Genomic DNA, 20,605 nt, shown 5'->3' with positions numbered 1-20,605 from the left:
AATTCGCTGCGTACCGTACCGAACTGCCATCCTTGTACGCAACAAAGAAATTCATGCGGTTAATAAGTTTGTTTTTTACGATTGCAGTCGCATATACCACCGTATACTGTGTAAAGTATAGATATAAATTGTATGAAGCTATTTAGGCTACATAAAAGAATTATCTTTAAATACAAAAACATAAAAAATTATTGTTTCAAACATAGAAACAATAAATATTTATGATCTCTATTTAAGAACCTGTTGACTGAAAATTGTAAAGTGTAAACAACAACACCACAGAACTTTTTTGAACTTTCACGTAAAAGTGTTTTGAAAAAGAAAAAAAAACTTAATTTTTGGTAAGCCAAGATTTTATAATGTCAACAGCACGTCCGGAATTGTACCAAGAAGTTAAATTGTACAGTTCAGCGAGGGAGAGGGAAAAGTATGACAATCTCGCGGAATTGTACTCCATCATCAAAACTCTTCAGGCGTTGGAAAAGGCCTACGTGAAAGATGCTCTTACAGCTAAAGAGTAAGATATTAAAGTTTAACTAGAGCAGTGGTTCCCAACCTTTATCGACGAATACCTCCCTTGAGGGCCTTAACAATCAAAAACATTTTTTATTCCTTCTCTATAGACCAGTGGTTCTCAACCAGGGTTCGATCGAACCCCAGGGGTTCGGCAACGCACAACCAGGGGTTCGACGAAGGTCTTTGGGAGTACAATACAAATACTCGTTTTAGTCAAACTTTGGGGTTCTGTGGTCGCTACAAAAATTTGTTTGCTAAATATCAAAACACTGGAAAGTTGCACTAAGGTTTTGTCTTCTTTTATTGTGACAATAAGCATTGTGAGTAGGGTTTCTATCCCGGGATCCCGGACAATTTTAGCAACAAATTCTATCCCGGGATATCCCGGGACAAAAATTGAATGCTTTTTTAGTTGCACTCTTCAACCAGAGGTGCGACATCCACTGGGTTTCCGTGAATTAAAGTGTTCACCGAGGTTTCTTGCAACAATTCAAACAGGAATGATAAATAGTTCTGCTGTTGTGAACATTACAACAATGTTAGAACCCACGTTATAGAACCCAGTTTGTCAAATTCGCGCTATAGCTCTCCAGTTGGTAAAAATCTGGCAATTTGTAAAATTCCAAGACGGCGGTGTGGTTATAGCGCCATCGACGTGTGTCACAAGATTGTGGGTTCTAATCCTATCTCAGTAGCTGGAACCTGATGGGTTGAACTAAATTGGACTTACCAACTGACTAATTTGAAAACTGATTTCAACTTAAAAAAATATTCAATTAACTTAGAAAATAACAGGCTGCTCTACGGTGGCCTTCTGAACATATTGCATTGATGCTTTGCCGGCCCACTAGAAATAAAAATGAAACAAACAAACTAATATTATAAATTTAACAAAAATCGAATAAAATCCCAGGATATCCCGGGATCCCGGGATTGAGGTTGTTTTTGTCCCGGAATCCCGGGATAAGCCAAAGTGGCAAATTTGAGAAACCCTAATTGTGAGCGTTGTTCGCAAGCAGCAAAACAACGAAATTTTGTTGGCAGCAAAAACTTATTACTTGACTTTTGTCATGTTTGTGCATAGTTGCTAAAAATACAATGCTTCATTTTGATGAAAACTAAAAATTGCCGGAATTAAAGCCATCCTGAAACAAGTTGCTTGTATTATTATGTCAGAATTTAACAAAATGACAAAAAGTAACTGTTGCCACTATGTTTGGTCAAAAGCTAATTGTGACACACAAAACAAAATGGTTTAAAAATCCAGGATGCAACTTGTTGGGGTTCGACCAAAGGCTGAAGAATATCGTTGGGGTTCGGCCGTGATAAAAAGGTTAAGAACCACTGCTATAGACTATACTATACATGATAAATTATACTAAGACCATTTTAAATTGGGTGTTTTGTCCACTTCACAGATTATATTCTTAAAGCTGAATTGCCTATTTACAAACCAAATAAAAATTAAATTCCTCCCCAGTTGGGAACCACTAAACAAGAGCATTGGTTTCTCATTGTTTATCATATTCATCTTAACAAACACATGATTTGTTATGTTGTTGTAGCTATACTGGGGCATGCTCAAAACTATTGGAACAGTACAAAGTTGCATTTCGACAAGTCAAAAATGAAGTATCCAGTTTAGATGAATTCATAAAACAGTACAAGCTTGAAGATTGCCATGCTGCATTAGAAAGGATACGAGAAGATAGACCAATAACAATTCCTGATGACAAGGGAAACACAAGCAAATGTGTTGCTGATATAGTATCGGTAAGTGTATGCCTGTCACAGTATGGATGTAAGATTTAACCAACACTATTAAAGCATATACAGACAAATCCAATTCACTAATTTGTCAGTTTTTTATGCAATTTCCTGGATTATACAATTACCTTCTGGATGTTGTCAGAAACTACAAGCCCACTAAGCCCGCCTTTTCAAAGAGTCCAAGTATTATTATTTACCCACTGCGGCTTAGCATTATCTAGGTTTAGATGTTACTGCAATTTTCTTAATAAATACGGTAGGTTAGGATTTATTATCCCTATGCAGTTAAAGGGATTATGCGATAAACCAGACTCCTCTGTACAATTTCATGTATATATACTATACATTGGGATATCTCAAAGGGGACACAAACTGGTTTGTTAGATATTTAGGTTCTAAAACTAGCTGAAACCATTCTTTTCGTCTAGAAAAACTAGGTGTTTCATAACAGTTTTCAGTGATTACTGTTCTATACATCAATGTAATCCAAAATATATTGTGTGAAAATAGTGTGTACAACGGTTGATTCTGTTTGGCCTAAGGTTTTATACACCAGGTTTTGGATTATATATAATAAAACTAGATAATGTACCTGCCAGCTGCTAAGATTATTATTTTGTGTCTAAAATCTAAAATTGTGGCATGGTTTACATGCAAGGTCCCTTGTAGTTCTTTTTTGTCTGGGCAAAGTGTTCTATCAATTTTTGGGTGGCTTTTACAGTGGTTTAATATAAACAGTTGTGGACTTTTCAACAATGTTATGTTTTTGTTGTTACATTTTTAACATCACACTTTTGCAAAACTGGCTAACATTTATAAAGATGTTTTATTAATGCAAGTGCAGTTTCCTTTTGTTTGGAAACTTTCGTTTACTAATCTCTGTGTCTTGGATTTTAGCTCTTTATAACTGTAATGGACAAACTGCGACTTGAAATTCGTGCAATGGATGAGTTACACCCAGATCTTAAAGATTTGGCTGAAAGTATGAATAGAATGAGTACGCTGCCTTCACACTTCGAGGGAAGGGAAAAAGTTAATGCATGGTAAGTGAGAGATATCAAGGACTTGTCAATTTATGTTTAGTATTTGTAATGTGATGCATTACAAAGGTACAACAACTGTTTTACATATATACAAACCTGGAAACTTTAATATAAAATTTATGGTAAACTTGTTTATTGCTTATTACTTGGTTCCCATTTATCCTCATGCTTAGTGCATGTTTTTATCCCCCATTATATTGCTTGGTGCACATTTATATCGCCTGATGCAACTTTATATTGCTTGGTGCACTTGTATATTGCTTGATATAGTTTCATCTAGCGATATAAAGGTCCACCAGCGATCCTGTATACTTTAGATGTATACTCTAAACCAGGGGTGTCCAACCTGTTTGACTCAAGATCGACTTTTAAGGTAGTCCAACTTTCGAGATCTACCATTCCAATACAAATTAGCAAAGACATAGCGAGCACCAGAACAAAGTAACAATTACTACTGCAACTATTACTTTTGTAACGTAACAAAGCGCCTACTTGTGAACTTATTTACATATCATTATGATTAATTCACACAATAAAGTCATCTATGTACATCAACACGTTACAAAGCGACTGTTCCAAATAATTTCTGCAACCCTCGCGATCGACTTGATACCAGTCCGAGATCTACCGGTCGATCGACAGGTTGGGCACCCCTGCTCTAAACCCAACAGTAAACTTTGTGAGTGTGAAGTCATCCACTGTTTGATTAAGATGTACATATATTACTCAATTTACATCTTTAATATCTTAATTATATAATACATATTTTTCTGTGCTGTAGGCTAGTAACATTTAAGGGAATGGCAGCGTCTGATGATCTTGATGACGCTCAAGCAAGGCAAATGCTCTTTGACATGGATTCTGCATACAATGCATTTAATCGTTTTCTGACTTGAAATTAAATAATGTTTTCTGCATAAACCCTATACAGCTCTTCAGGTAATTGTACTTCTGCTTTCATAAATGCGACTTCAATAGGAAATTGAAACATTGATGCTAAGATACAAATGCTTAAAGAGTTCGTTTGGATTTTTATTATGTGTGGCAGCAAGTGCTTCTGCATTTTGTCCCTGCATTGTTGGCTACAAAAAGGTGCAATTGTAGTGTGTAAAACATAAATTTTATTAAATAAATCAAGCCTTTCATCTTAAACAATATACCACTGCACAATTGCTGGTAACAGCACTTGATCAGACATGTCATTGTGTGCAGTTATTTTGTTGTCAATTGTCTTCTGCTGTTCCTCTCAATAAACTGACATGGGTCCCATAACCCTGCATACTTTTTCTCAAATGTCGCATCACTTCCACATAGCAAGGCCATCATTTACTTTGGGCTCTTCCATTAGCCTTTTGTTGTTCATTCTGTGAAAAGTATACAAACAGTTTGTCACCTACTTCCAAACTTGTGTGTGGTTTACCACATTGCAATACAAAACCTACTTTACTGATTTTGTACTGAGCAAGTCTTCTTAACCACTGATCCCAATAATACTTCATCATGGGTGTGTTTAGTTCAAAAGTGTCTGCGGGACTGCCATCATGATAGACGTAGACTAGCAAGCCATTCTTAATCTGTTGATACAAGTATTGCAGTTAGCCATCTTCAGATAAAATACATATGTTTTACATCTGTTGTTACATTTGAAGTTTTAACTAAAGGTCAGTTGTTAAAATAAACAACAGCAATGTAGCTGCAAACAAGCATATAATGCTTAACAACCATCAGTTAAACATGCTCTGAAACAAGTGGTGCAGAATTGCAAATGCAGTATGAATAGATTCAATAAAAAACTATAAATTTTAACTTATTATCCATTCTATCACTCGCACAAGGCCAAAGTTGCCAAAGAATTTTCAACAAGGTTTTTTTTCTGCAAAGTGGTTGGCACCAAATTGTACTAAGTGCATTAATATACATTGGCAACCTACCAGTGGTGGGGTTCAAATTTTTTTTGTCAATCGGTTCTATCACAAAAGCCATATTTTTCAGCGGGTTTAGTTATAAAAAGTCCATTAACAGTAACCAGTAATGCTAACCGGTTCGCTGATATCATAAAATTTCGTGGGACGGATCTACAGAACTGGCTGAATCCCACCACTGAACCTACTCCTTGAAAATCATAAACAGAACAAAATATTACCTGGTGTGTCATTTTTGTGGTAATATTATATGCACCGGTATATGCTGCTAGTTGCATTGGTGCATTGTAGCATCTCATAATACTTTCTTTCTTCCTCATGGAAGTTTTCCATTCAATTAAATGCCACTTACCTCTAAAAAGACCCAGACAAATGTCAAGACAAAACGATTTCAATGAATCACAATGCAAACAGAACTACAACTGTTTGATAGTAAAATTTAAAGATACTTGGCTACTGCAGTAACAACTTATTGCCAAAGTCAGTTTAGGAGTATAAAATAGTTCAAGACTAACCTAAATTCACCAATACAATCCAAAGTGCCTTTATAACCAAGATCTGGGTGAGCAACCCATCGTTCCACATGTCTTACTTCAGTAATTTTCCTTAATATTGGATTGACACTATCCCACAGCTTCTTGGTATGATCCTCCATCTCAGTATCTGATGTGGGAAATCCTTTTAGGTGATCACTAATTGTTGAATGAAATGTTTTTCCATTTTGTATGCTTTCTGAAAAAGCACACAGTCAAAGTCACTAAAAAAATAGGGGCATTGCATGTACATGATAACCTATTTTAGAACATAAATGTATTCCCTAAACTTCATTTAGAATATGCTTCATATCAGAAACCCTCTTTTAAAACCTTAGTTGTATGCACAGGCAGAAACTCATGTGTCCCCATACATGCAAAGTTAAAAATCATGCATTTCAAGAGTTCAAGATAATGATGCTATTAAGAGTACAAATTATACACATCTGATTCAATTTAGACATCGTTGAAGTTTGTCCTATTTGTTGTTCTATTTTAAAGGAAAGAAGGGGTTAATAGTGGCAAAATAGAATTAAACACAACAATCGACACTTTTAAAAAGCAAATTCTACAAGCTGTACAAATTTCATTCAATATGAACATTATTTAGAAAATAGAGGGGTAAATATCGGGGCTACAGGGTTCAACACAACAATTAACACACTATAAAAAGCATATTTAACAAACTACTTTCAGCCAATTTCAACACTTAAAAAACTCACCCATTTTAGGGGGCTAGCGGTATAAAATAGTGGGGTTGTCAAGACAAACAAGGTAGAGTGCACATTTACATGACTATATCTACCACCTGTGTAAGTTTCGAAAAACTAGTCGGACTTTGGGAAGAAAAAAACAAATTGAGTAAAATCATAAATACTTAAGATTCGTGCTGTGGTGATTACATCAAACAAAACAATCAACAACATTGCAATAAATCCTGTGTTTCCATTTTAAACATACCACTAAGGTCATCGTTGAACTGAGAAAGACCTAGTTGTGTCATTTTTCTTCTATTCGCCAACAAGATTCTGAGGTTCTCTTCTGCAGTTCTAGTTTCATTCAACACTGTGGTTACTGGCGGTATTTCCTAAAATCAAGAATTAAATGAATCTTGCTACTAAAGGTTAACAATAGTCTAATAATATTGCTAACAACTCCAAAACTATTTCACAAACTAGAATATGGCTCTAAGCTTAGTCCTTTACCTAGAGCAGGGGTTCTTAAACTGGGGGGCGCGCCCCCCTAGGGGGGCGTGAAGGGTTCGCAAGGGGGGCGCAGCACAATCTGGCTGCAAAGTTTTCACTTGCAAACAATTGTAAATTAATGCATTGGAATTATGTCGGCACTGATTTCGAACTTTTTGTTTAAAGTAAACGCTTCATTACTCTGAAATGGATGTCCAGTTGTACTAACATAACTTTTCTACACTGCGGGCCGGATACGTTCGCGCGTGCCGCATAGTTTACATGCCCTAGTGCCGTCTTCTCAAGCTTAGCACACGAGACTATTTTTATAGGGGCGCCAAGATTTTTTTTTTTGGTCTTTTTAAAAATCTATTTAAAATCTGTTAAATTGTATAGTTAGTCTCATCTTACAAGGAATGTTTATATTACGTCACAAGTAACACAATAAGGCAATTGTTTGCGCACAATTAACACTTTTTGTTTTGTCTGTGACGTAATAAACTGGCTTTGGATCAATCCTGGGCGTTGCAATCCTATAAAAGTCGGTAATATTAATTTTACATGTCGTAACAGTAAACTTTTGTAAGGAGTAGATTAATTTTTGACAGTAACAAAGTTATCAATACGTTTTGGCAAACCTAAAACATGGGATCGCGGGCCGTAGTTTGGTGACCCCTGTACTATATAGTCGGCTGCACATTTTTTATTCGTTCGCAATTTCGCATTAGAGATTGCCTTGGCTTTGAGTGAATCAACATTTTCTGGGCAACATATGCGTAGTTTACAAGAATACTGGCACCGTGGCTCTGTGCGCGCGCTTTTTTGCAACTTATCAGTGTTGAAATGGCTTTTTCTAACGATTGGAACTAACTTGACAGTAGTTTAAGGCGGACCTACGATGTATGTTGTTTTCAAAAAAACAAGACAAGCATCATCAGTGCTAACGTTTTTTAGGGGGGCGTGAGAATAAATAAATAGTGTCAAGTGGGGCACGGCCGAAAAAGTTTAAGAACCCCTGACCTAGAGATATGGCTCCCAAAAACTGGTCTAAAACTTTTTGTGGGAAATAATAGATGTTTTACAGGTCACAGAGACATACTGATGTCTGTTATCAAAACAGTTTTTTAAGGTTTTTCACTGCTTATTGAGAACATGGTTGTTTCTTTACGCAGCAGTATTGTAGATTTAAGCCATGTTTTAAATATTTTGTAGTCAACATTGTTTTTTTTAAATAAGGCATAGTCCGAGTCATTACACTTTTATTGACTTCCACTCCAAATCTGCAATAAAAGGCCAATGCAAAACCTTTGTTTTTGGATAGAATCAAAATATTTCACAAGAGTCCACTCTGAAACTATGTTAACCAATCCCACAACCCTAGTAAACATGCAAAGTTGTTGATTACTGTTTATGATAAAGCAAACCAGAAATAACATTTATCAACTACAAGTTCTAAATCAAGCCTTCTAACTTTTGTATCTTTATGTTTAAGATAAGCAGCCTTTGATATCAATGGATTTTTTCTGTACAATGGATAACCAATGTATGTTTGGTTCTGGGGTCTCGCTGTAGAAAATCTTTGCACTAGATTCTGAAAACAAACACCGATAAAAAATACACCCAATTGTAACAAGATAACACCATTTGCAACTTACTTTTATCTGCTTGTAAACTTTGGGTGTAATTTTAAGACCACATTTTTTACAAAATAACATTTTGTCATCGATGAAATCAATAAATAAACGTAACAGAGATATTAGAATGACACTTTCTGACGAAAAACAACACATATTTCATTGCACAAAACAGTATGTGAATGTGATGAATCAAAAATAAAACAAGACACATTGTATCATTCTATAGAGAACTGTTGGAACTAATGATACACTGTAAAAATAACTTTTTTTCATAACATTCTGCACTGGACACTCGTGCCTCACGCCCACTGCACTTACAAAGAAAATTAAGCATTTAGCTCTTGCAAATACGTTAAAATTATGCAATAGCTCTTGCAATGACGTTAAAATTATGCAATAGCGTTTACATAAACAGAAAATGTAGCACAATATTTAGCCCCAAATCACATGTTTTTAGACGCCAACTTTCATCCTAATCAATCAACATCAGGGCGCTTTTAGCTACCAAATTGTCAAATACCACACGTGCGTTGTGCGATGTAAACAAACCACTTGGTGGTGCCAGTGGAAATCGTTTGCAGCTGGACTCATAAAACAGACATACAAAAGTTTTGGTTTTGTAACAAAACCTGATAGGAATTCTTTTTTGAACACAACATAAACTGAACTATGCTTTTCTGACAAATATATTCTTCTTAACGACGTCTTAACATCATATTCAGGTCGCCTTATGACAGAAAACACTCCGATTGTGTCGTTGTTTTCGTTTTTTCGCCCTTTCTAATCTAATTCACTGACAGGCCGCTTGTAAAAGATTTTGACAATTTCTATTTAAACAGTTATATATAAAACATAACAAAAATACTAATATAAGAGAGTTGTTTTATTTCGCATTGAAAGAAATCGTAACAACACGTATATACAACAGACGTAGCAGCCTAATTAGCTGCAGTGCATAGATGTTAAAAGCGCTGCAAGCACACTTACTGCAACTCCCAACATAGCTATGCAAAGCTTCTTATCTCCCAACATTAATTCTTATCTCTCAACAGAGCTGTGGGTTCTTCTTTACAGTTTCACTTTTCTCCATATACTTTGCTTGCTATAGATAGAAAGTCAGCCACCGTTTCTTCCTTCATTTTGGTCTGCTAACACATGCACTGTCATTACTTATAAAGGTAACAATGGCTTTGCAATAAAAATACCCTTACAGATCCTTTCCGATACTGTGCAAGCCGACGAAGCCACTGCTCCCAGTAAAATTCCAATGCGAATGAATTAAGGTTGAAAGCAGTTGCAGCACTTCTATCATAGTATATTTTCACAATTAATCCACTCCTAATCTGACAAAATGTGAAATTTTATATTCATATGCCGCCAACATCATTAAAAATATGCACCCACAATTAAATCAGAAGCAAAGTATACATATGTTTGTGTCAATGTTGGCCATAATTTTGAGGTCTTGCTCAAAACTTGGAAGATTTGATCCAGATTTGTCCATATCATGAGTGTGGGGCATTTTTGTGGCAAAAACAGTTGGTAATCACTGATCTTTGCACATAAATTACTTTTACGTTTGACATTGCTATCAATCAAATGTGGAAAGAAGTATGATTAACAGCCAAATGTTATGTGCCCAATTTAAAAATGACATGTTCAATCTCTTTGTGTCTACATTATTTTTAGGTATTAGCCTAACCTGGTCTTGCACTGGACTTGTAACATTCAGAGCTCCAGCATATGCAGCTATTTGTAGAGGATCATCATAACAATCTTCCAAGTTTCTCTTGACTTTCTTAGAAGTTTTCCAATCAATTAAACACCATTCGTTCCTGCAAAAAACTACAAGTTTTGCAAAAACATAACCAACATTTTAAAAGCTGTTTCGTCTGAATAATTAAATCAACCATTACAATCTTAACCCACCATAGAAAATTATGAACCCACAACCAATGGAACAGAAAACAGTTTAATTGGTTTAAATACCATACAAAAAGTTAAGAAACCTGTATTTAGCCACACAATCTACATAGCCTTTGTAGCCAAGTATTGGATGTTCAACACGCTGTTCAACTTTTCTAACATCTGTTATATCATTGAGGTGAGGCAGGACGCTCTCCCATAGATTTTCAGCAGAAGATTCAACACATATGTCTTTCAGTGGCACACCATTTAAATAATCTTCAATGGATTTATGACAAAATTTGCCTGCATCCAAGGTTTCTGCAGCAAATAAAAACAATGGTTTTAATGTACCCTGTGGTTTTAGTCACTTTGATTACCTTGCTGCATTTTCGCAAACCCTGCCTCGCCAAGCTCAGAAATCATTTTCTTTTTCCAAGCTAATAGTCGCAGAGTCACTTCCACGGGTTTTGTGGCTCCCAAAACTCTTGTCACCCCAGGTAGATGCTGCACAACACCAGCACTACTTTATCTCTAGGTTTTGTTGAAAAAATTAAAATTGCCTTACCTCAAAAGTGGTTTCATCAGATTGAAAAAAATCATCAGTTTTAAAAAAGGGAAAATCAATACGATTAGTGCTGCTTGATGTGAACCTTTGCTGGTACAAGAATAACAGATACAGTAAGAAAAACTACCACAACTTTTTTAAATTGTTGCATACTTACAATAAGTCTGGTTGCAGTTGTTATCAACTGGCAGCATCTTGCTAATGAAAACATGTCTTTTATTTAAAGACCTAAAACACAAAATAGAGAAAATTAGGTATTTCAGAAACCTAAACCCATTGAAGTTGCTTAAATGCATAAAAAAGCATTTTCTTAAGGCTATGCTCATATATTGACGTATCTAGTTAACTACTAACTAATATGTCAAGCTTTTTTGCGCTTAACCACTGCAAAGAAATAACTGGATAAATTTCTTAACCAGTGATAGGCTATGGTAGTGGTTCCCAACCAGGAGTAATTTTAAAACTTGAGGGAAGGACTTTACGTTAATTTTTGTGGAATATAAATCAACACTTTAGCTCTGGAAATTTGACTAATGAATTTGATAAAAGACCCAATTTTTTAATTATTATTGTATGGTTTAGCATTTACTTTGTAATATATCAGGGAGGAATAAAAATGTTTGGAACTATTAAGGAAGGAATTCATCGAAAAAGGTTGGGAACCACTGGGCTATGGTTTCAAGATCCTATTTAAATGGATTATGCAATTAAGTGGTTTCTTCTGTCTTTGTGTAACAATCTAAACAACTTACTGAAATTGAGAAGCTTCTTACTCCATTCCCTCATTTCACTGCCTAATTTTTAACTTAAAAAAACACAAGTCAAACTGGTGAGCTGTGAAATAAAATCAAAAAACACATTTTATAACTTTCTTATCCAACGCAACATCAGAAGCAATTGTGAAGCATTTAACAAAGACTACTTAATGGCAACTTGAACAATTATTGAATGCTGGCAACTTGAACAATTAAAAAATTGTATGGTTGAAACTGCTTGCACAACATAAAATTACGCCAATGGGAGTAAAAAGGCAGTGGTGATGTGGCAGCCCAAAAAACACTAAATTTTAAAACAATTGTACAGAAAACAGTTTTGCAACATGACAGATTTTTGTTCTTTGGCAACAAGTTTTTGTAAGAGTTATGCTCTAATAATAAAAATATGAGTATGAAATGTTATACTTCAAAAAATCTGAGCATTTGAAAAACAACGCTTAACAAAACAGCAGCAAATGCACTTAAATTCAGTAATTTAACAATTAGGAGAATAGTCCATACTTGGAAACAGGCCTTGAAAAGTCCTAAGCACCAATTACGGTTATGCAAAAGTGAAAGATTATAATGCACCACAGAGAATCCCACTGTCAACTTTACATGCTTTGAATAAAACATTTTTTTTTCAAACATGACTCTATATACAGTGCTTTTCAAATACTAAGTCAAGTTTTATTCAGTAAGCAAAATTTGTATGGAAAAAATAAAAATTACCAGATTTACCTGCAGAGTTTTTGAAACCTTTTTGTGTTCAACTTATTGAAATTACAGTTATCTCAAAATTCATAGCACTGTTTGTGTGAATGAAAAAATACTGAAATGTGTAGCATACAGGGCAAGGTCTTACAGTTCGCTTTTTACCAAATGACAATGAGATCAGGCTTTTAAGGCAGTCTGATGACCAAATGCCAGTGAAACAAGATAAGGAAGTTCAAAGAAGCTCTGTTCCATAACATACCCACTATGTTAAACACAACAAGCCATGGGTTGTTATTTTCTTAAATGTGAAACAGATAGTTGCTCAACAATCAAGTATTTCTCTATTTCGGGCCATCTGTTGGGGCCTTGATCCAGCATTTAAGATTTTTGACAGTTTACAGACAGGACATTTATTCAGTTTTTATCCTTTTAGGCTGACTATCAGCGCTATCACCATTCACAAAAGCATCTGGTTCATCAGTCCTTGATCGTTTGGTGGTTGTGATGTCACAATCACCAATTATGTCTTTGGAATGTTTGTGTGTAACAGCCTCAGCAATTAGTTTATCAGTGGAATGATTGTTAGTTTCTTCAGCCTCCAAAGGCATCAGCTTTTTCTCACAATCTGTGACTGCATCCAATTGTTTGTCATCCTCTTTGGACACCTCCTGTAGCCAATCTTGGTTAAAATCAATTATGAGGCAGGTCATGTTATCACACCCTGTCCCATCTCCTTCTGTGTTTGGGGCAATGCATTTGTCAAACAACTATAACAAAAAAGCACATTAAGAAAAATAAAACAAACACTTCAAAAAGTGAATATATCTGTTTAGTCAAACATTGCCTGTTTTGTAAAACATTTTTGGAAAAAAATTCAAAAATAAAAAAAAATAAAACCCTTTCTGAAAAGTTTGGTATAATTCTGTTTTGATAAATGTACTTTTATGCAACATGTTGCACAGCCATTGCTTTGCAATAAAAAAATACTTTATAGAACATTTTATACAAAATGTTTACATAAAAACAATTTGCAATCAAAAAAATTAGTCTTAGAAAAAACATTTGGGTTAGCAAAGATGTTTATATGGCCCAACATATAAATATAAAACACAACCTCTTCACAAATTTTAGACAACTTTGTCTTTGTTTTCTCTTGGCCATGTCCATTTTCAGGCACTGTTGTTTCATTGCTTCTTAGTCTCTCCCGCACAAAGTCAACCACTTCTTGGCTTGAAAGAACATTCCTACGACAAGAATAATTTTTTATCATGGTTTGTTTGTTTCTTTTTTATCCTCAGTGGAGGGCAAACCACAAGTGGTTGGTTCCGGATTAGAACCCACAACCTTGTGGACACAAGGCAGTAAGGCTAACCACTTGGCCATCTTGGCTTCACAAAAATGTGGTCAGATTTGAATTTATCAAGCCAAGAGTTCAAAATCTTTACTGACCATATTCCGTCACATGCTAGCACCATAAATTCATCCCCAGGTTTTAACTCTACACTTCTGATATCAGGAAGAGCGCTTATCATCTGCTCCTCCAAGGGTAGGTTCTTGTTTGTCTTGTAACAGTGGTCACCTGGAAAAACACCACAAACATTAGTTATTCCCATGTACTAAAAACTACCAACCTATACTGAGTGGTTAATGCCTCTGCTTTAATTAGGATTGCATGAATGTATTACCAATAGCCCGACTTAGGTTTAAGCCTCCATTTACTCTTCCTTGTGGATTTACATGTCCACCAGCATTCTGTATTCTTGTCAACTCCTTTTCATCTTCTGGCTGTTAAAAAAATAACATTCAACAAAATGTCTCAAAAATAAACAAACAAATATTTGGGGGTAAAGGGGTGAAAATGGATATATACAACTTCAAGTTACAAAATACGTTAAAATACGCTGCAATGTACCAATCAAAAAAGTATGAAACTCTAGAATCATCTGCTTTAGCAAGTATAGCCGTTTTAAAAATTGAACATTTTGGGGGGCTGTGGGTTAACCGAGGGATGAAACGGGGTCAAAATTCACATGGACCATCTTTAGACCAATATCTATAATGTGTGTAAATTTGAAAAAGTTTGAACCATTCTTTCTTAACCAAAACTTTGGAACAAATCCGCATTAGACGGAAAAAAATAAAAAATATCTTCAGGGAAAGGGACCCATAATAATCGCTATATATTTGATGGTATAATTTTTATTTATACATTTAAAGCTTTTAAATATTGCTAGTGAGAATATACAAGCTTAAGCGTATTCTTCCACATCATAACATTAAAAAAATATATTCCTAACATGTTCATAGAGCAGTGTTAAACATAAGATACTTAGCTTCTAAGGAATAGAATAATATTTTACCACAGAAATCACAACCTAAAATGCTGCGTCTTTCCAGCGATGGTTTTTTAACAATAAGGGTCTTTGTACCTTGTGGTCATCTGACATGTCAAATGCTTTTCCATCCTTTCGGCACAGTACACATCTTGAATCTCCAGCATTTGCTACATGTAGTTTATTTTCTCTCAATAAAGCCACAACAGCTGTTGTTCCACTAAAGAAACATCAAACAAAAGCAGAATTTACAAAATCACAAACATTTTCGTTCTGTTTGGTAATGAGCATCTCATGTCAATACTAAAGTATTTTAACAATTCAACATCCCTTATTATCATATTGTATAACCATTTTGAGAATTTTTGAATAATTGGGATAGTTTCAAATGCATGTCAGAAAAGAACATAGGTTTTGCCAACTACAGAAATAAACCTTGAACAAATTTTCATATTTTGAACCTAAAAGTTTTGCTAAAAATTATGCTTTGATTTTGGTATTTACATAGAAGACTCTAGGTAATCTCATGCATTTATTTCTAAACATAAGTTTTATTTTTATTCAAGTTTGACAATACCCATACAAATAAAACGGGACATGAACTTCATCAAAATCACCGCTGCTAAGCAACATGTTTTGCTTGTCCAAGCATAAAACATGCATACAGGTTAGAATGCTATTAAACTACCATTCACCTGTCGGATCCCGGTTCATCGGTCCCTGATCCAAGTGCTTCCAGCTCAGCAAGTGTTGCTGCTCCATCTTTTCCCTTCTCTTCCGGTCCATCTGGTATCTCAATCTCATCCATCATGTCTTCATCATCTTCTTCAGAGTCTTCTTCCTCTTCTTCACTGCTGCTTCCTCCCATTGCTTCATCACTTTCAAAACCATCGTAGTCTGCACAATGTGTAACAATTATCAAAACATTATGTACAATATAATAAAGACCCAGTGGTGGGTTTCAGCCAGTTTGCACCAGTTCCATAGGACCGTCTCACAAACTTTTAATGAGATCAGTGAACCGGTTAGCATTACTGGTTACTGTCAATGGACTTTTCGAACAGAACCGTTAGAAAAATAGGACTTTTGTAATAGAACCGGCTAACAAAAAATTTAAATCCCACTACTGTACACCTCAAGCATAATTTAATAGAATGTGCATACTAAACAGACAGGAATATCAGACAGTCTCCATCTAGGTTTGTATAGAGTACAAGCTATCACATTATTAAACAATATTTACTTGTCCAGCAGAACTAATTATAAGTGGCTTTCTGAAGGTAAACATATTGTTTTGTTATCTTGTGCTAATGGTAGACAAAATCACAACAATAACACCACACAAAAAATGCCTGGAAAATGAAAATATACATGTACATTATATTTTGTTTAAGCATAAAATTTGCTTTTGAAAGATTATTTACCAATTAGGGTAAAAATACGTTGTGATGAGTTTTACACAAAATATTCTTACCGTCGTCCTCCGAATCTTCCTCTGCTTCTGCTGATTTGGTTGGTTTTGCTTTTACGAACGTTTTCTTTAAAACTTTTTTTGCCGGCGTTGCTTCTTGGGGCTTTTCTGTGGGTTTTTCTTCTACTGTAAAAAGCAATAAAATCTGTCAAATCATTCAATCCAATAAAACATGGTCATAAAGTTAATGGTTCACTTACCTATAGAATGTACTGTTTTAGGGGATTTTGTTTCTACAGTCAGACTGTCTCCTTCTGCTTTCTGTAAATAAATACATGAATCAAGCCTTCTAATGTAAATAAAGATTTAATATGTTCGTCTGGTGTAACATACTTATGTACATATTTATTCATATTGATATTAAACAAAGTATGATTACTTGATCAAGTTGACTGGTGTTTTCTGATGACGCAGAAGTCTGTGTTGCATCTTTTTTCTCCTCAATATTTGTTTTTTCGGATTGTTGTTTAGAATCTTCTGCAAAAAATCACACATTAAATTTAGAACAATTGTCTAACAACTTACAGCATGTAAAACCATGCCTTTTTCTGCTTTTGTGGGGGTTGATTTACTTTCAGTAGTAGTGTCTGCAACTTCACTCTTTTCTACAGGTGCAGGTTTCTGAAACAGCGTGTGGATAAAAAAATCTTAAATGCACGTTTGGTGAAAATTTAGCTAAAAATCTAAATCACCTCTGGCTCAGAGCTTTGGGAGCCTTCTTTGATATTTTTGATAATGTCCTTTGTTTCATTCGCAACCTACAAAAAAGGACATGATTTGAACTGGTTGCAAAATGTCTATGTTTAATTGTGGATTCAGAGTTTTGTTAATATCAACTACTCTCACCCTTCCATATCTTGCAAGCAAGTCTTCAATGTTCATTGTTGCTTCTTCATAGAGAAGTTTAGTTTCATCCTCATCTATTAATTCAAAAATAGTAATTAAAAACTACAGACCCCAGCAAAATAGTACAAGGTGATGTTGCCAATGACTACAAAAGAAATCGACCAAACCTTCTTTTTCTTCCTCCTCCATCTTTTTGTAATCATCCTCAGTTGGAGCTGGGTCACCTGGATCTTTCTGGCTCAAAACTTTCAGCTCCTGTATTCATTACATAAAGTTTAAGGCAAATGTACTGCTAATAGACAAAATAACACAGTCGATTTGCCTTACCCGTTTTGCTATTGGCTCTTTTATCTTTTTATCAATATTCATAAAGGTGTTAGACAAAGCTTTTTCCAAGTTTCCCTTTTTATAATCTTCATCTTCTTTTAACATGTCAGCAAAATGGAGTGAGCAATATATTGCTACTTCCCCACCTTCATAAAAAATATGTTGTCAGTTTTGTTATGTATTCTACATACTTACACAAGGTTCACATTTGTCTTACCCCCATGTCCATCATACACAGCAAACAAGCTGGTACCATCTCCCACATCTGGAATGCAGTTATGTGCATCCTGTAAATAATTATAAACTTTACATGTGGACAAACCTATCACCAACATAGTGTTTATGCTTGGCGTAACAAATGTGCTTTGACAGTGTGCAACATATCCTAATTGATTACATCTGGTAGACCAAATCATTTATGTCAGTGACTCTAGTCTTTTTTTCATTCTTGGGGTTTAGGAATAAAATATAGATTACCAAGGACTATATTAGGGTTCCTCTATTTCTCGACTTTTTCGTTTCTCGAGAAACAAGAAATTAAAAATCCATTTCTCGAGAATCTTGAGAGTCTCAAATTTTTATTTAAGCCGATTTTCTAACAAAAACAAACAAAAAAATTTCCGATTGTACGTTTTTTCGCTTCTAGTAGCGATCGTAAGTAGTGATTCGCTATCAAATGAGCAAAAAACGAAGCGACTGTTATAGATCTAACGCAACCAGGCGGGACTCCTGCCTGGGAAAGGTGAAAGTTTAGCGGCAACGCATGCTAAAAATCGCTGTTTCAGAAGCAAAATAAGAAAGTTCTGTGCCCAGTCCGCTCTAGAGGCGAGTTGAAACGGAAAATACACGTAATAAGAGGTGTCGCATCTACTTTTTGTTTAAGATACGTGACGTAATTTTTCTGGAGAAATTTTTATTTATTTCTCGAAAATCTAGACTTGATTTTTTCGAGATTTCTCGACGAGAATTTCTCGAGAAGGAACTTTAGACTAGGGTTGCCATTCGTCTGGATTTTCCCTGACATGTCAGGGAATTTAGTGTTTAAATCTGCGTCAGGGAGAAATGTTAAAATGTACCTAAAAGTCTGGAATTCAAGAAAAATTATTTGTATATATTATAAAATTAATGTACCAACGGAGAAAGTTTCTAGTAGATAGCTACAACCGTGTCTATACCATGAAACGATAAGAGGTAAACTGGCGGCGTGCAGGTTAACGTACCTGTTACTGTTTGATGTGTGTGCGCGCATAACAATACCTGTTTGTTACTAGATGTTTAACAATATGCGTTAAATACACAAATAAAAATCCGCGTCTCAAGAAAACACAGCATTCGAAGCTACATGAGAACGTGGGAACTTTCATTTAACTGTGTACCTATTATGCAGGGAACTAACTCACAACTAAAAGTCGAATGCGTGAGACATCAGAACATTTTTACAGTGGCATTTTTCTTCAAATTTGAAAAGGTCCTTGTGACTCCCATCGTTTAATTTTGTTGGTTAAAAAAAAACTTAACTAAACAGAAGCGTGCACAGAAAGTTAATTGACAAGGATCAGAGTATCGTATGTAACGTTTTCTCGTGTCGCTGTCCGTGTGACTTCCCAATATTCTAATTTATTCCGGAATAGAAGTGTTTGGATCGCAAAAATGGTCAACGCAGCGGTTGTCAGACTGGGGTCCGCGGTCCTTTAGGGCATTTTGCGGGGACCTCGAAAAGGTGGAAGTAATTCTATATCCTTATTTTATCCAGTTTGTGCAACTGGATAAGTTGAAATCAAAGTTCAAGTGAGAATCGACTGTCTCCATTGTTAAACAATAGGCTTTATTGCATGACAACTAACAAAAATGCAATTGTTCGTGCACAATTGTAATGTTTTTGTCTTGTCTGTGATGTCAGATTTGGATCATTGTTATGCGCAATTTTGCATAACTAGCTAAAATCCTGCAATCAACTTTCGTTTTTCTGAAATACACACTCAGACTTACGTCAACACATTTAGACTTAAAGTTTGAGAAAAACTGGGTTCACGCAACCGAGATAAATTTTGTCAGGGATTGTGTTTCATAAAATATGGCAACCCTACTCTAGACTATATATTATTTGAATGCAGTATGTACTACACTGCTACCAAATCAGCATGCAAAATTCAGTAGTACAGCTTAACATGGTTATATTTTAACAAGCATTAGCTGTTTTTATGTCAAGTGTTTAGAACATAAGCCTTTATTAAACATTACATGCAACAAAAAGAAAACCTATGTATTATTTGTGAAAGAAATTGCAAATACCTCCATGCTTATCCTCCATCCCTGCATTCCTGACAAACCACAAATATGGCGCTCATTATCAGGAAAATCTTGTGATGCCTTTTCCAAAGCTGGTGACGATAAGTACGCCCCCATATTTTAAAGTAACTCTTAACAGGATATCATTTGAAAACTAGCTGAAAGTAATCTGCTAAACGTAAACAGAATAGGAAATAACGTGAATGAAACATGGTAAAATGCTGCTTTGAATTTGATACCATCATACAGTAAACTATTTACATTGATATACAACTCATCTTACCAACTAAAACAATTTTAGCAACATATAAAAACACCAAAACCATGCGTATTCCGTATGGTTTTCATCTTCTAATGTCAAAAGTTCTGCACTTTAACTACAGAAAATTGTATTACGAAGGTACTACGAAACTGTTTGTACAAAGTGCAGAGTCACTGACGCAAAATTTACTCCCAAAATGCTTTCGATGAATGTTTCTTATAACACACATGGTCTTCGCAAATATAAGGAGAAACGCACTTACAAAATGGATGACAGCAAGGCAAAACACGAATATTTGTGGCTAAAAACAACAATTTTAAACACTAAACATTGTGGTATCCGTACGTCAAAGGGACGATTCGTAATGACTACATTCTTAGTAAAAAATACATGAATTATTTCGGAAAAAAACATGAATTGTTAAAGATTCAATTAAGCTCATCGTTTTTATCTCTCTTGGGCAGTGTGTTCGCAAGTGTTTAATGTGGTAACTACTATTTCTTTTCCTTTTGTCTGAAAAAAACTTG

At 35.1% G+C, this 20,605-nt stretch overlaps 4 protein-coding genes across 8 annotated transcripts; 1 reads left to right on the top strand and 3 right to left on the bottom strand.

The window, feature by feature from the left end:
• The first annotated feature begins 245 nt into the window (after positions 1 to 245).
• On the top strand, positions 246 to 4,601 carry LOC145230673 (vacuolar protein sorting-associated protein 28 homolog). Its single transcript, XM_080096171.1, has 4 exons — positions 246 to 517; positions 2,082 to 2,289; positions 3,184 to 3,329; positions 4,111 to 4,601. Exons 1-4 carry the CDS (start codon positions 360 to 362, stop codon positions 4,223 to 4,225), a joined length of 627 nt encoding a protein of 208 aa, XP_079952297.1. The 5' UTR covers positions 246 to 359; the 3' UTR covers positions 4,226 to 4,601.
• LOC145230671 (mitochondrial genome maintenance exonuclease 1-like) lies at positions 4,428 to 8,773 on the bottom strand. The gene is made up of 7 exons (XM_080096165.1): positions 8,624 to 8,773; positions 8,440 to 8,559; positions 6,745 to 6,871; positions 5,767 to 5,983; positions 5,473 to 5,605; positions 4,772 to 4,903; positions 4,428 to 4,693 (listed from the first exon to the last, which is right to left on the bottom strand). Exons 1-7 carry the CDS (start codon positions 8,756 to 8,758, stop codon positions 4,652 to 4,654), a joined length of 906 nt encoding a protein of 301 aa, XP_079952291.1. The 5' UTR covers positions 8,759 to 8,773; the 3' UTR covers positions 4,428 to 4,651.
• A 697-nt stretch (positions 8,774 to 9,470) lies between these two features.
• Positions 9,471 to 11,895, bottom strand: LOC145230672 (mitochondrial genome maintenance exonuclease 1-like). 4 transcript variants are annotated; one of them, XM_080096166.1, is made up of 8 exons: positions 11,831 to 11,895; positions 11,236 to 11,306; positions 11,079 to 11,168; positions 10,891 to 11,017; positions 10,615 to 10,831; positions 10,308 to 10,440; positions 9,811 to 9,948; positions 9,471 to 9,750 (listed from the first exon to the last, which is right to left on the bottom strand). In XM_080096166.1, exons 2-8 carry the CDS (start codon positions 11,287 to 11,289, stop codon positions 9,682 to 9,684), a joined length of 828 nt encoding a protein of 275 aa, XP_079952292.1. In that variant the 5' UTR covers positions 11,290 to 11,306; positions 11,831 to 11,895; the 3' UTR covers positions 9,471 to 9,681. The 4 variants fall into 4 exon arrangements, with proteins under 4 accessions (XP_079952292.1, XP_079952293.1, XP_079952294.1 ...); XM_080096167.1 differs by having other exon boundaries at positions 9,471 to 9,753; positions 9,817 to 9,948; XM_080096168.1 differs by having other exon boundaries at positions 9,817 to 9,948.
• Positions 11,896 to 11,912: 17 nt separating this feature from the next.
• Positions 11,913 to 20,010, bottom strand: LOC145230668 (protein phosphatase 1G-like). Of its 2 annotated transcripts, none has more exons than XM_080096159.1 (16): positions 19,820 to 20,010; positions 17,745 to 17,814; positions 17,528 to 17,673; positions 17,368 to 17,455; positions 17,201 to 17,274; positions 17,047 to 17,112; positions 16,897 to 16,975; positions 16,734 to 16,831; positions 16,555 to 16,615; positions 16,358 to 16,480; positions 15,579 to 15,780; positions 14,980 to 15,103; positions 14,236 to 14,335; positions 14,000 to 14,129; positions 13,665 to 13,794; positions 11,913 to 13,317 (listed from the first exon to the last, which is right to left on the bottom strand). In XM_080096159.1, the coding sequence occupies exons 1-16, from the start codon at positions 19,931 to 19,933 to the stop codon at positions 12,961 to 12,963; spliced, it is 1,962 nt and encodes a 653-aa protein (XP_079952285.1). In that variant the 5' UTR covers positions 19,934 to 20,010; the 3' UTR covers positions 11,913 to 12,960. The 2 variants fall into 2 exon arrangements, with proteins under 2 accessions (XP_079952285.1, XP_079952287.1); XM_080096161.1 differs by having other exon boundaries at positions 16,734 to 16,828.
• Between the last annotated feature and the right edge of the window lie 595 nt (positions 20,011 to 20,605).

The sequence above is a fragment of the Phallusia mammillata genome, chromosome 5 (assembly GCF_965637545.1).
Source record: "Phallusia mammillata chromosome 5, kaPhaMamm4.hap1.1, whole genome shotgun sequence".
NCBI lineage: Eukaryota > Metazoa > Chordata > Ascidiacea > Phlebobranchia > Ascidiidae > Phallusia > Phallusia mammillata.
Note: the sequence above shows the minus strand (reverse complement) of the source record. Positions and strands in the feature narration are given on the sequence as shown.